Here is a 14,332-nt window from a genome sequence, read left to right as displayed (position 1 = left end):
CACAATGGCTAGGAAGCCACTGAAACTTGACCTCGTGGCCTGTTTCTGTGACGTGGTGAAGAAGCTTGACAACTTCGTAAGTTAACTGTTCATGGCAACCTCGTCGAAGGACTGACTGCATGCTCTGTAGGGCCGGTTTCGAGTCGGAAAACACAGCCCATTTACTCGATCTCTAAGATTTGATGTACTCTATATAGGGCGCCACGCAAAGCCGCAAGCTCTGCCGCCGTAGACGTAGTGGCGTGTGACAGCTTGATTCGCAGAGTGATTCCTCTAGCTGGAATCACCACCGCACCGCCAGAACCAGACACTGTGGTTGAGCCATCGGTGTATATATGCACGTGGTTATTGTACATTTCGTGCAGAAGGTTAAAGCTCAATTGTTTTAGGGCTGATGAAGGCAAATTTGATTTTTTCTGTATTCCTGGAATTGAAACACGTACTTGCGGAAGTATCAGCCACCACGGAGGATACACCAGTTTCTCAGCAGGCGTAAAACCTGACGTAAACGACGCACGATGTGCACAGGCGATTGCACTAAATTTCGTGCGGGGTCTCTCAGTAGCGAGGGTTGCCAAGTGGTGGGAAGAATTCCTAGCATGTTGCCTGAGGTACGTACGCATCCTTTCAATGGTGATGTGCGTCATGATCGAGAAGTCCTGTGCAATGGCAATTGTTTCAGCTGTCGATGCGCAGCGGGGTAAACCAAGGCATATCCTAAGCGCCTGGGCTTGAATATTTTGGATTGTGCGCAGGTTCGTTTTGCACGTGTTAGATATAACAGGTAGGTTATTCCGCAGGAATCCAATAAATATTACCTTGTACAGCTGTAACATAGACTCGACCGACATTCCCCAACTTTTCCCGGCAAGAAACCTGAATAAGTGACAAATGGCGGTCAGTCGCTTTTTCACGTAGTTTACGTGGGGTGTCCAAGACAGGTTTTGGTCAATTACGACTCCCAAGAACCTGTGACTCCGGCTGCATGACACCAACTGCCCGTTAATTGATATGCCGTAAGCGGACATTGGTTTTCTGGTTAAAGCCACGACTGCACACTTTCCACTTGCGATTTCGAGCCCTTGTTCGCGTAGGTGGTGCGATGTCACTGATTCTGCCTTCTGAAGTCGAGCGCAAAGTTGAAGTCGAGTCACACCTGATGTCCACACACAGATGTCATCAGAATAAATGGAAAGTCGTACACTGCTTGGTTGCTTGCCAACTAGTCCAATGAGTGTTAGGTTGAACAGCGTCGGGCTTAGCACTCCGCCTTGCGGGACTCCTCGGCTGCAGTAATACTCGGGTGTAGGGCGATTCTCTGTCTGCACGTGAAATGATCTATTCTGTAGGTAGCTTTGAACCCACGCATATATCCTGCCGCCGAGTCCCACTCCTTCTAGTGCGCTGAGAATGTCTTCGTGGGTGACATTGTCGTATGCCCCTTTAACGTCAAGAAACAGAGCAGCAGATAACCGTTTGCAGGCCTTCTGGTGTTGTACATATGTCACCAAGTCAACTACATTGTCAATTGATGAGCGGCCTCGTCGGAACCCGGACATAGCATCTGAATATATTTCGTAAAACTCTAAGTATCATTCCAGACGCGTTAAAATCATCCTTTCCATAACTTTTCCCACACAGCTCGCGAGGGCCATCGGGTGGTAAGAGGAAATGTCCAAAGGTGACTTGCCGGCTTTGAGAAGTGAAATCAGGCGACTTGACTTTCATTCCTGTGGAACCATGTCAGTTTGCCAGGAGTCGTTGTACAGCAGCAAGAGTGCCTTCCGAGCTTGATCTCCTAGGTGACACAGAGCGTTGTAAGTGATGCCGTCAGGTCCTGGCGCTGAAGAACGTCTACACAAAGCAAGCGCAGCCTTTAGTTTGTCCATTGAAAACGATATCTCCATTCGGGGATCACGTGAGGATACAGAAAAGTCGGGCGTTTTCATCCCAGTTGAATTTGACCCGCAGGCAATCCTTCGACAGAAAGAATCTGCGACATCAATCTCTTCGCAGCGTATACGTGAAGTGCCAGAGATTTTAATGGGTAGCACTGAGTAATGGTTGTACGAAGACCCCGGACAGTTCTCCAGATTAGTGACAGAGGCTTTCTGGGATCCAAAGACTCGCAAAAAGATACACATCGTTGCTTGTCCAACTTGTCCATATGACGCTGTATTTTCTTTTGTGTGCGTCTGGCCACTCTCAGATCATCAAGTGACTTCGTGCGTCTATAACGTCGTTCTGCACGACGACGAATCGCCCGGAGTTTATCGAGATCAATATCCATATCAGTGCGAGATGCGATCACCGGAAGCGAACGCGTGGTTGACTGTAGGGCACTCTTTATTGCGTCCTCTAGGTTGAAGGGTGAAGCGCCAACATAGTCTTCCATGATTAACTTGTATTTTTGCCAATCGGTACACTGGACGGCTCTGGAGGACTTGAGACTTCGAAAGCCGTCAATCCTCAGGTATGTTGGGATGTGGTCACTACCCCTTGTTTCCAAGTCCGAAAACCAGTGCACTCTGCTGGCGAACGAGTGTAAGACAAAAGTGAGGTCCAGGCAACTGCTATAGGCCGATCCGCGCAGATAAGTAGGGCTGCCATCACTCACGAAGATAAGTTCACATTCAGAAGCGAAAGACACTAACTGTCTACCTCTAGTGTTGACCCTGGAGCTTCCCCATAAGTAGTGGTGGGCATTGAAGTCGCCAGTTATCACCCATGGCTGGAGAGTTGAATTCCAAATTCCGCGCAAGCGCTCACGGTCTAGGCGACTTGATGGAGGTAAGTAGGCTCCGATGATGGTGAATGTGGTCTTCTTGTTTTTTACTGTTAGGCAAACGTACTGGTTTTCTTCGTCAGGGGGTACAGGGTGATGAACATAAGTCGCGCCGTATGAACACAACGACCTTGCTGCGCTCTCCGTGGGTAGAAGACATAAAGCACTCTTATCCAGACAGCCTCATGTGCGCTGACAGGTTCGGTTCACAAATTACAATTATGGAGTACTGGTTCGTGAATACATATTGCCGGAACTCGGACATACGCGCCCTAAGTAATCTGGCGTTCCACTGAAGTACAGATGCGTTCTTGACCTCCTCTCGAAAGGATAACATGTAGCGGGCCATCGTTTTACCTTAGAGCTGCAAGCACCGGACTCAAAGTGTCCAGCACCTGGAGTGCGCTCTGCGCTGACGGGGTGTTCATGTTGCTTAGGAGCATGCGCATTGCGCTCATAAGGGTCTACAATATGTTAATGACCTGCCGATCCTCAGTTGTCTTTTCATCAGTGGTTCGTGATGGCATCGAAGTTGGCGGGATTCGATGCACCTCTGAAACAGGCTGTGTTCATGGAAGTGATGGCCACTCTTCACGAGGTGGGAGTCGTGACACTGATTCTGTTTTCGGTGTATCTGTCTTCGCAGAGCTTGATGATGGGGGGCCAGTTCTTCTTGCTTGAGATGACGTGTGTCTATCAGCAGATGTCACCTTTCGTGATGATCTTCTGTGGTGACGCCGACGTCGTCTGACAGTAGCAGCGGCTTCTCTGTGCGTTTAATTGTCGCGCACCATGCGTTTCAGCACCGCGCGTTCATTTCGCACTCGTGGGCAATCTTTAGACGACGCTTTATGAGCGCCGTGGCAGTTGGAGCATTTGAACGCAGTTGCGTGGCAGCTGTCTTCTGAATGAGGTTCGGCACACCGCGGGCACACGACATTGTTGGTACATACTCCTTCTACATGTCCCATCTTGAAACATCTGAAGCATTGTAGGGGCTTCGGTATGTATGGACGGACCTGGTGGCGAACGTGGCCAACTTTGACGTGTGAAGAAAGACTATCTCCCTCAAAAACAATCATCAGGCATCGTGATTGACCAAGCCTTGTGATGTGCTTGATGAGGATGTCGTCTGTAGTTGGCTTTATCAAGATTGGAAAATTGTCAGCGGGAAGGGAAATGTCCACGTCATAAATGACGCCAACACTGCCCTTACCGTCAGTGGGGATCACTGATTTAACTGTGACTGTCGATTTCCGAGATGTTCTGTAGGCTTTGCAGTGCACTACGGTGTAGAACATCAACTGCCAGAACATTCTTCCTTGAGTTGATCCTGACGTCTTTAATCTCATTTGGATCGAGTCGTTCGAGGTATGCAGAGAGGACTTGCCTGTTAAGCCGCCGTAGGTTGGCTGAAGGGTCCACAGTCATGAGGAGTATAGTGTGTGGCCAACGCTGCGCGGTAGCCTGCACGGTGGATAGACTCACTGTCGACGATGTTCGTAGCAGTCTCCTTTTTGCATTGCGGCTCATGACGACTGTGTAGTCGTCATCCGATGACTCGAAGCCGTCGGAGTAGAGCTCCGTTGCCTCGCTGTCTGTGCCACTTGAGGTAGTCCCACGTTTCCTAGCCGCTGCCAGACGTAGCGGTTGTCCACCTCGAAAATCCTGAGAGGCTTCTTCATCCATTTTCACAAGGAGGGAGCGGCAGCTCCCAGAATTTGCGGTAAAACAAATAGAAAGTTTGAGACAAGGGTACAAGCGTTCTATGGAATAGACACTTCGTCATCGTCCCCTCTTTCTCTCAGTGTTTTTCATATTTCAAAGGACCCTAAAACAATCCCCGAAAATACGGAGAACGCGCGCATTATTCTCTCCTTTCATTTCCCGTCTTTGCGCCACTATTATTGGCGCCAGCAGCGTTCGCGTGACGTCATGAAGAAATAGATTGTCGATTGCTCAATATACGAAGCTTATCTGTTAGTAATTGTCTCGTACCCTGCATGCTTTTCCGTGTACTCACATGCCCGACCTGCCTTGTCTCGGATAAGTGAGCGAGAAAGTGATTTCAATTCAAATTCTGCATTTCTGAATTTGCGACAGCGCAAGCGTGGATGGCATCGTCTAGTCGAAAACCTCAAAATCATGACCGCCTTACCACTTAGTGCTCAAGTTCCACGTGCTATATTAAGAAATAAGCGGCAAGGAGCAGATATCGAATGTAGGAAAAGTATATTGAAGGTTTTTTGCAATAGGTGTTGTTTAGGCTTGTTTAGGCGCCCTTTAGACTTGCCAGCATTTTTTGAATGAGCGTTCTCGTGAAGGCGCTATTTTGTTTTTTGTTTCTTTTGTTTTTAATGGAGATGTGTGTTGTACGCTATCGTTGCATTGGCCATAGACTTTCCTATAGATACGCTAGAGGGAGCCTTGGTGTTAGTGTCTATGGAAGCTGCAACGCACGTTGCTTCCGCGAGCATGGGAATGATGCCAGGTACACGGATTTGTCTAATCTTTGTACTTTCGGCTTCGTTTTTCGCGTGGTTCGGAGCTACTTTGTCACGAAACGACAACCAGCAAGTGTTGGACAGTTGTACGTCACCACCTTTTATGCTCACGAATTCAAATCGGGTCACGAAGTTCACAACGATTTGTTCTTTTATTCGAAACAATACCAGAGCCAATAAACAAAGCTACAAGTACGTTCCAAGGCCGCAAGCAAGAAGACTAGGCAAATTCATGTACTAGCCATCATTCCCATGATGGCTGAATGATCGCAGCGCCAGAGTCCTCTCTAGTTAATTTCATACGAAACTCTATGGCCGTGGCGACAACTACCTATATAAGGCGATGCTGCACGTCGAAAGTACTTGTATAAATTACTAGAAAACGTTGCCTTGTCATCCATTTACATTGTTCAAAGCTAGTCTTAATGAAAGCCGGAAAACAGAAGTCCGTGACTAAATTAAACGAGGCACGACGCGGTTGTTCGGTGCATGTGACGCAGGTTCCTGCCCGAGAACAAGTCCCTCATCAACACCATGGCGATGCAGGCGTTCGGCAGCGGACCACGCAATTGCATCGGGATGCGATTCGCGCACATGGAGCTGCGGTACACGTTCGCGCACATCCTGCGGAAGTACCGGCTGGAGAAGACAGAAAACAGCGAAAAGGTATGAAAGCACCCGAAACGGCGCGTCGCGAGGATACCATCGTCTCTAAGGAACGTGATGAAACTGTTTATTTGACCAAACTTGTCACCAGTAAAGGAAAAGACAGATTACAGCGATGCCCACTGTCAATGATAGCGGCGAACAGAGCGTCAATCGTCGATCAACTGACCAAGCGGTGATGCGCGTCGGCATTTATACATGTGCCGTCGAATGTCCCAGTGTTATCGCTAACAGCCACGCATGTTCCAGAACAATTTACAATGTTTGCGTTGTACACGTACTCGCATCGGAAGTCTCTAAAGTTTCCTCGCTAGTTTGTTTATAGTCCATAGGCGCGTTTCCGCGCAAGGCAACACTCAAACGAGCAATAAGACGATAGCACAACTTGGCAAGAAAGTGTGACATTATTGCCGAGCTTTTACGCACCGAAACTACAATACGATTATGACGTGAGGTCGGTTTAGCGGAGCACTTCGCGAACTTCGGGTTTTTCGACGCGCACTGAAATCCAAGCACACGGATCTCTAACATTTTGCAGTAATCGAAATGTGGCCGCCGCGGCAGGGATTCCATCCCGCAACCTTGGAGTCACCAGTCGAGCACTAGAATCTTTATTTAATACACTGCGGTATCGACTCGGCTTACCGCGGCGAGTGAAAAACGAAAAAAAAGGGCTAGCGTTGCATGTCTGACATAGGACGCATCGAGCGCTGTCATGGAAACAAAGTGAGGCGATACAAGTATACGTTAAAGGACACCTTCTACGTCAGAAAAGAAGTGAGAAAACAAATACGTGGATTTACAATTCGTCAAACTTCCATAACAAAGAAACCACAAGTATCAAACTCCATGAGCTAGTCGATAGACTTACTACAGAGTTACCTGCACGCTGTAAAAAATATGACCTGTCCCACCATAGTCCTAACTGGCAGTTCATTACTGCCAGTTTCCTGGACGCCAAGCGCGTTAAATTCGTGTACCGCCTGGCCAGAGGGCGCCTGCCCATGAAGTTTAGGCCCCTTACGAAAATTCCTACACGAGGAATGTTCCCCTTTTGTGGCAGTATGGAGGACCTGGTTCACATGTTCTCTCTGTGTGCACTATCAGCCGCCCCCCATCAAAGGATAAATATAGCTAGCTTCTTTGGTCACCCTGGTGTTCCTTTCGACACCGCTCGGTTTTTGCAACCCCAGTCGGGACGGGTGGTTAAGCGGTACGTGCTTCCGCTCGTCGAGTGCTTCTACCAAGTGTGGGTGGCATGGTGCTGTGCCGTCTTTGGTGGAAGATGACACGGGCTTCACGAAGTACTCGCAAAAGTGCGGAAGGAGGTATGGTTCGTTCTCTACCAGGAATGGTAGCGCCTAGGTGCCAAGAAGTTTTATTGGATGTGGCACCGTCCAGCAGTGATTTTTAGTGAGTCTGGAGGGCAGATAACCACTAATTTTCAATGATGGTGTCCTATAAGTTTTCACGAAGAGGCCTAGTGTGCCCCAGAGTTTAGTTTGTGTGGTGGTTCGCCTGGTTCTTGCATGCGCTGCGGTCGCCTTGTCAGGCTTTACCCGCAAGGTCTGTGTTGGCCCCTTCTGCGTGCTCGGCGACTGTACTCGTCGAGGCGGAGGATCGCCCCCTTCCTCGTGAAGGGCTAAGCCGGCTTTTAGTCGTGCTGGTTCACCAGGGTACGTTTGGTTTGCGTGCAGTGGCATTGGCTTTTGCACCAAACAGTAGTCTCGTAGTCCCCAAGGGATGAATTGTGTCTCGCTGGGCAATAGCGGTCACGAAACTGACTGTGACCGCAGCGTGCCCCACGCACTGCGTTAGCCTACCTTGCCAGGGTACGTTCGCTTTGTATGTCGTGATTTAATTACCGCACCGAAGGGTAGCCTCTATGTTGGGTGTCCCTGGCTTGTACGCTGGGAGGCAGGCCACGTCTGTTTGGCGCCTGGAGACGAGCGGTGGCCCCCTTGCCAGAGTATGGCCGTCTGCCCGAAACAAAAACTTCCCCCTCATATGACCCAGGGGGGAGGGGGAGTGTCAGTACAGGCACATGGATGATGATGGGTTGATGAGTTACGTGAGACTGAGACCAAGCGCCTACGGGCACAGGGTCTCCTTTCTATCTGACAACGGCATCAAGTGTGAGGCCCACGGGACGGCTTTATGCTCACCCATAGTCGATCGAGTACCTTACCTGGTACTCTAGATCGTTAACAACTTTTTCTAAACACACATATGAGTCATAAAGATGGCGGCTCTACTACCGCCATCTTGCCAATAGTTCTAAAGAAGACAGCAGATGACGCCACTCATCCATATTAGCATGTCGCGCGAGGCGACTGAAATCGGCCCACGAAAAAGCAGGAGCACAAACGCGGACGGCGTCTTTCACCTACAATCAACCAACTGTTGGCGTCACTTCAACAACACTACGAAAGATGCTCTAGCGATAGCTGGTGGACCGAAATCAGCGTCGTTTCCTTAACGTGCAGCCCAATCTAAGTACACGCGGCCTTAAGCATTTTCGCCTCCATCGAAAGTGAGGCGACTTTCAGATCAATTAACGGTCCACTAAAAAGACGAAATGTGCATATTTCAGCACGCTACTGTCGTCTAATATAGCAAGCAGATGTGACAATTTTCTCCTTTGTTGCCCTGTCTATATCGAAGAAAAACAGCCATTAAGCTCGTTTATTTTTTTTTTCTTCGTTTTCAGGACCCACCCAACATTGCGATGAATCCTATCATCCTCAAGATCAAGAGCGGTGTCAAGGTCAGGGCCGTCCCACTGTGATAACTCCATCACCACTAAGCAACTATACAGACAGATCCTCCACACGTTGTCCATCTCAGTGACTTGAGAGTTGCTCGGAGGATTTCAAGCTAAACGGTTGTGCCATCCACGACTTCCGAGGCCAGCGTAGCTCTCGCCGACTGGTTCGCCCTCCGCGACCTCCTGACGCCGTGAAGCTCTCGCCGTGTGGTGCCCCGTCCTCGGACTTCTTCGACCGACTCCCAACATTCCTATCTCCTTTTTCTCTCTCGCTTGCCTGTCCTCTATCTTCACCTACATCTTTCCACCACTCTTTTTACCCCTCTTCCTCTACGAGACACTGTGCCGTGTCGCCCAAGAGGCAGACAGAAATTAGGTGCCTTTTTCCTTTTTCCAAGAATCACTCACTAGCTCAATGACTTGCCTGCTTTATAAGAGCGTACAACACTGTCTCTTCAGTCGTTCTACAACCAGTGCGAGGATTCCATTCCAAACTGTGGTCGACAAAACACACCGCGATCATTTACATCTCCATGCAAGGACTCTCGCGAAGCACGTGTAAACATTGTGATATCTGAGCTGGAGCTCACTTTGTGTTAAACACGACACGCTGCGTGCGTATGTGCTACAAGTGTTCAATAAAAGCAATGTGCAAGTTGGTTTTATTTTGCGTCAATCGCGTCAATGGAAACGTGTAACTATGAAACACAGCATATCAGAAAGGGGCACCGTATTAGCTCTGTAAATCTCTTCAGGAGGACCCTTGATGCGTGGTTGCTGAAACTAATGTCCCACAGGCGGCATCCGCCCGCATTCTGTAACAAGGTAATATGTGTGACTTCGGATTTCAGAACGAAACGAAATAAAACATTGACAACAAAGAAATAATAAATAACGCAATAAAAAAAGCTGAAAGTAGGAAACGTAAAAAATCAAATCTATAAACAGAAACAAAAAAGTACCAAAAAAGTACCAAATGATAAAAGCAACGCAGCCGCTATACCTTCACGAGGAAATAAAAAAATAATGCGACATGGCATTCATTTCATCTGTTCCATATTGAATGTCTGTCGATGTTTATTTTTATATTGCCGTGGATTAACGATGGGTGTCATCTGACCGTAAAAGAACACCTTGCACCCAAGATATCTTTATATATATATATATATATATATATATATATATATATATATATATATATATATATATATATATATATATATATATATATATATATTTGCCTATGGCCAGGTAGGCCACAGGCAAAGCATATTGGCCGATTGTCGGGTGTACGCCATTGTCCACTACTCTGCAGGGGCCTTGGCTGAGCGAACCTAGGAGTGGGTCGCGGTGGCACGGCTGATGGCAGTGACGTAAAAGTCTGAAGAGGTGGTCGAGTGGCAGCTTAGAGGTGCATTTACCTCGGCACAGGCAACGGGGGGTCGGCGACGGTGAAGTGTCACGAGCAGATGGCAGAGCCGCGCAAACTTGCTCCTTGATGGCCTGGCGAATGTTTGCTGGCAGAGGTGACGGTGGTTGGCCGGCTGTAGATAGCAGTGATAGCTGACGAGCGACTTCACCACGAACAAACTCCTTGATCTGCGATAGCAGGGACTCAAGGTCAGAGGTGGTGGTTAGGCTTGAGAGTGTGTCATCCGGGACGTTAGGGCGTCGCGTGAGAAGACGCTGTCGTTGGAGCTCGTTGAAACTCTGACACAGCTCGATGAGCTCAGAGACAGTAACAGGGTTCTTTGAGAGCAGCATTTGAAAGGCATCGTCGGAAATGCCTTTCATGATATGTCGTACCTTGTCAGACTTCGCCATCGTCGGGTCGACACGCCGGCAGAGGTCGAGGATGTCCTCGATGTAGCTAGTGAATGTCTCACCACTTTGTTGGGACCGGCTTCGTAGACGTTGTTCTGCGCGAAGTTTGCGCACACCAGGGCGTCCAAAAACATCTGCGATGCAGGCTTTGAAAGTCGCCCAAGTGGGGATATCCGCCTCATGGTTTCTGTACCATAGCTTGGCAGCATCCGTTAAATAAAACATCACGGTACCAAGCTTCGCGGATCATGCCATTTGTTAGTAGAACTGGCTCGTTCATAAGATTCCAGCCAATCCTCAACGTCTTTCTCGTCGGTGCCGCTGAAGATGTCTGGTTCTCGCAAGAGCTTGGCACCGCGACAGCCCCTGCGTGGCGAAGCCGATGGGGGTGTGAAGACAGCGCCGTCAGGCATGACGGACGGCAGCTTTTGGCTACGCAGTTCCAGGACTGGGGAAGACCACAGTACCTCCACCAAAATAAAATGTAAATGTAAGGTCAAAAGCGGTAGCAGCATCGGTACAGAAGCAGCAAGAGCAGGCCGAGTATATGGGCAGCGTCGCAGCAGCAACCAGGCAGCCATAGCTCGCGCCAACGTGTCGATGTCGCAGCAGTAGCGGGCATTCCTCTTCACAAAAATATATATATATATTGTAATGATAATAAATAGTGGGGCTCAGGCAAGGGCGCAGGCTAGGTTACGGAAGCCGAGGAAGACGAAGTCAGAATAAGAACAGCCGGCCTGCAGCAAAGGCGTTGTCTCTTATTTCTCGTCGTTACAATGGCGCAGTCGACGAAGAAAACGGCTTACGTCTCGGTTTCGTCATCCAGAACGCCCGCCGACGTGCAGCCGCAGTAAGCGTCGCTTGAGGACGGCGTCAAACCCTCCTCGGCAGCTGTTTACTGACACCACCGTTCGGGGACGGCGTCAAGGCCTCCTCGGCGGCTCCAGCACCCGTTACCGGTACCAGTTCACGATAAGGAACGCCGTCACGCTTCTTCGCTGATGGAACCCGCAAGGCGTCCGTCGCGGCCAGCATCGATCCCAGCACCGACGGATGGCGTCCAGGCCTCCGTTGTGGTTCCGGGAAACTTGTCCTGGGACGCGACACGTCGCGGCAACCATGCGCACGGGCCTCTCTCACCTAGGGATGGCGTACATGCCTCCTCCATACCTGGCAACCTGTCGGCGCTTCAAGCACCCACCGTGTACGGCGTCGAGGCCTACCCGGCGGCGCAAGACCGCTTCATCTACGCCACAGTACCAGGTCACAACTCATCACACGGGTTCCGCTTGCCTGGGAACGTCGTTGACGCTTCCAGCGCCCTGGAACCCATGTCCACGATTCCTACCACAGCTGGATTTCCAAGGGACGCCGTCCACGCGTCCTTGGTCAGCAATTGTACCACCTCGAGTACCGCAGTCACTGTATCCTCCGCAGAGGCGGGCCTTGGCTCTTCGTGCGGATCACACGACAGCGCAGCGGAGCTGCAGCATACCATCGCGCAACTCCGCGTCACGACCAACGCCCTCATAGCGTCGAGCTCCCAGCTATGTCCTGCCATCTTGCCAACATTGTGCGCACTCAATGCCATGTTGGCTGCGGCCGCCTCACAAAACTTCGAGGTAAGCTCGCCCGAGAACCGTCGCAATCTCGGGCGTTCTCTCACGGAGGTATCAGAGCAAGTGAACTGCTTGGCGTGGGCACATCTCGGAGTTTTGCCCGCAGTCCCGCCATCGCCGATTTCCTTCGAGCTACCGGAGTTTCGCGGCTTCCAGGACGATGCCAAGGAATGGGTGGCAACCGTCAACGCTGTCGGAGATCACGCAGCGTGGACGGACCAAAAGAAGTGGGGCATGGCCATAGACCGCCTTCGGAATGCTGCCGCGGCTTGGCATCGATACGAAGGCGTGCGGCAGACGTCCTGGGTGGACTGGAGTGACAAGCTCATAGCTGCTTTTGGACGGAGTCACCATCACCTCTCCACGACCACCCAGTCTTACGCGACCGCTACCGAGAATAGATCCCAGAAGGAGACCACCCTCGCGGCTTCAGCTGTATTTTGCAGCTTCCCGACAGCCAATTTAACCACCTACCCTGGGACGAACAACCCTACAGTGTTGACCCTCACTTCGAAGCGACATCTCCTGATATCACGTCAGTCTGTGGCCGAGTGTGCGGACGTCTGCCACACGCTAAGCGCCGCCTCCTTCAAAGTCACTGTCAACAAAGACCTACCAGAGAAGGTAATACTTCCGGTTAGTGACAGGTCATCTCACAATGAAGGCTCTACTGCACGTGAAACTATAGGAATAAACAGCTTGGGCATGAGTCCGACAAAGGCAGTGCTGCAAGAGCACGCGTTGCCTCTCAAGCTGCAACCTGAACTCGGCTCTCAGATGACTACAAAGACACCCCGACGCCCCTTGCCACACCGCAAGCAACGCAGGCGCCGACGCTCAGTGCAGCAGGTGACGGTGCAGCGTGGACTATTTCCAGCATTTGTAACACGACTGCGACAGGATGCTCAAACCGACGAGATTAAACCAACGCGGCCACTTTGCAGGAGTCTGTATCTCCTGCTAGCGGCATCTTGTCCAAGTCAACAGCGTTGGCCCCATCGTGGACGACGCCTGCACCGACCATCACGTCACAGCCAGTGTCGTCCTCCGGAATCTCCTTCAACAAACTTCCATGTGAAATATCAGCTTGGCCGAGCCCGGCCACCCCGGAATAGTCAATGCCGCCCACCGGAGACATTGTCGGTAGCCCACGAGGCTCGCAGTCGGGGCCGAGTGTAATGATAATAAATAGTGGGGCTCAGGCAAGGGCGCAGGCTAGGTTACGGAAGCCGAGGAAGACGAAGTCAGAATAAGAACAGCCGGCCTGCAGCAAAGGCGTTGTCTCTTATTTCTCGTCGTTACAATATATATATATATATATATATATATATATATATATATATATATATATATATATATATATATATATATATATCGTACACTGTCAGATATGATAGCGATGTATATCGGACCACAGAAACTGGGACACCATTTTGCCATTTGTCACTTTTGCGTATAATACCTCTTTACAGCGCACAACCGGTTACTCGTCGTTCTACCTCGTCCACTGTCGCTTCCCCTCTTCTTTCCTCGATGTTTCGTTCTTCTCTGCGCCTGTCAAACCATGTTGATCTTCATGTGAAGAATGCGTGTCTCGTCTACTTCATTGCCACCAGCTGGCTCGCGTCAACACTGAAGCCAAACAACAGGATCGCAAGCTTGAATATGATGCCTCTCATCTTGCCGTGCCTTTCAGCCCTGGCGACGAAGTCCTCCTTCTTACACCCATTCGCACTCCTCGACTGTGCGAGAAACTTCAATTAAGTTTTATTGGCCCCTACACTGTCTTGGAGCGAACGTCTCCTGTGAATTATCGCGTGGTACTTGTTCTTCTTCCGACGGACCGCCGCTACAGGGCAGCAGAAATAGTCAACGTATCCCGCATGAAGCCTTTCATACGGCGTTCATCTTCGCTTTAAACTGCAGCCAAGAACTGCGGTCAGGATCACCGCTTTCACGTGGGGGGGTGGGGGGGTGAGTTAGTGTAGGCATTTATTAAGCACATCTACTATCTTTACACATATTCATCATCATGAGTGGTCGTCATCTTCATCTGCTGAGCGAACTTGGCTTGTCTGAGTTCTGTGCCTTGGGCATGGTCGCTTCATCGTGTCTTCTGGGCCTAATAAAGGTTGCCTTCAGCGTTACATCACAATATATATAT

At 50.1% G+C, this 14,332-nt stretch overlaps 2 protein-coding genes across 4 annotated transcripts in view; one reads left to right on the top strand and one right to left on the bottom strand.

The window, feature by feature from the left end:
- Positions 1-9,387, top strand: part of LOC119174260 (thromboxane-A synthase-like) — a 42,185-nt gene extending 32,798 nt beyond the window's left edge. For all 3 annotated transcript variants that reach the window (XM_075895910.1, XM_075895908.1, XM_075895909.1), the window contains exons 14-15: positions 5,790-5,955; positions 8,666-9,387. In XM_075895910.1, the coding sequence (XP_075752025.1) occupies positions 5,790-5,955; positions 8,666-8,743 (244 nt within the window). In that variant the 3' untranslated portion in view covers positions 8,744-9,387. The remainder of the gene's footprint in view (positions 1-5,789; positions 5,956-8,665) is intronic.
- Positions 1-14,332, bottom strand: part of LOC119174258 (sulfotransferase 1C2-like) — a 265,196-nt gene that overhangs the window by 243,164 nt on the left and 7,700 nt on the right. The gene's annotated exons all lie outside the window — the stretch shown is intronic.

The sequence above is a fragment of the Rhipicephalus microplus genome, chromosome 5, assembly GCF_043290135.1.
Source record: "Rhipicephalus microplus isolate Deutch F79 chromosome 5, USDA_Rmic, whole genome shotgun sequence".
NCBI lineage: Eukaryota > Metazoa > Arthropoda > Arachnida > Ixodida > Ixodidae > Rhipicephalus > Rhipicephalus microplus.
Note: the sequence above shows the minus strand (reverse complement) of the source record. Positions and strands in the feature narration are given on the sequence as shown.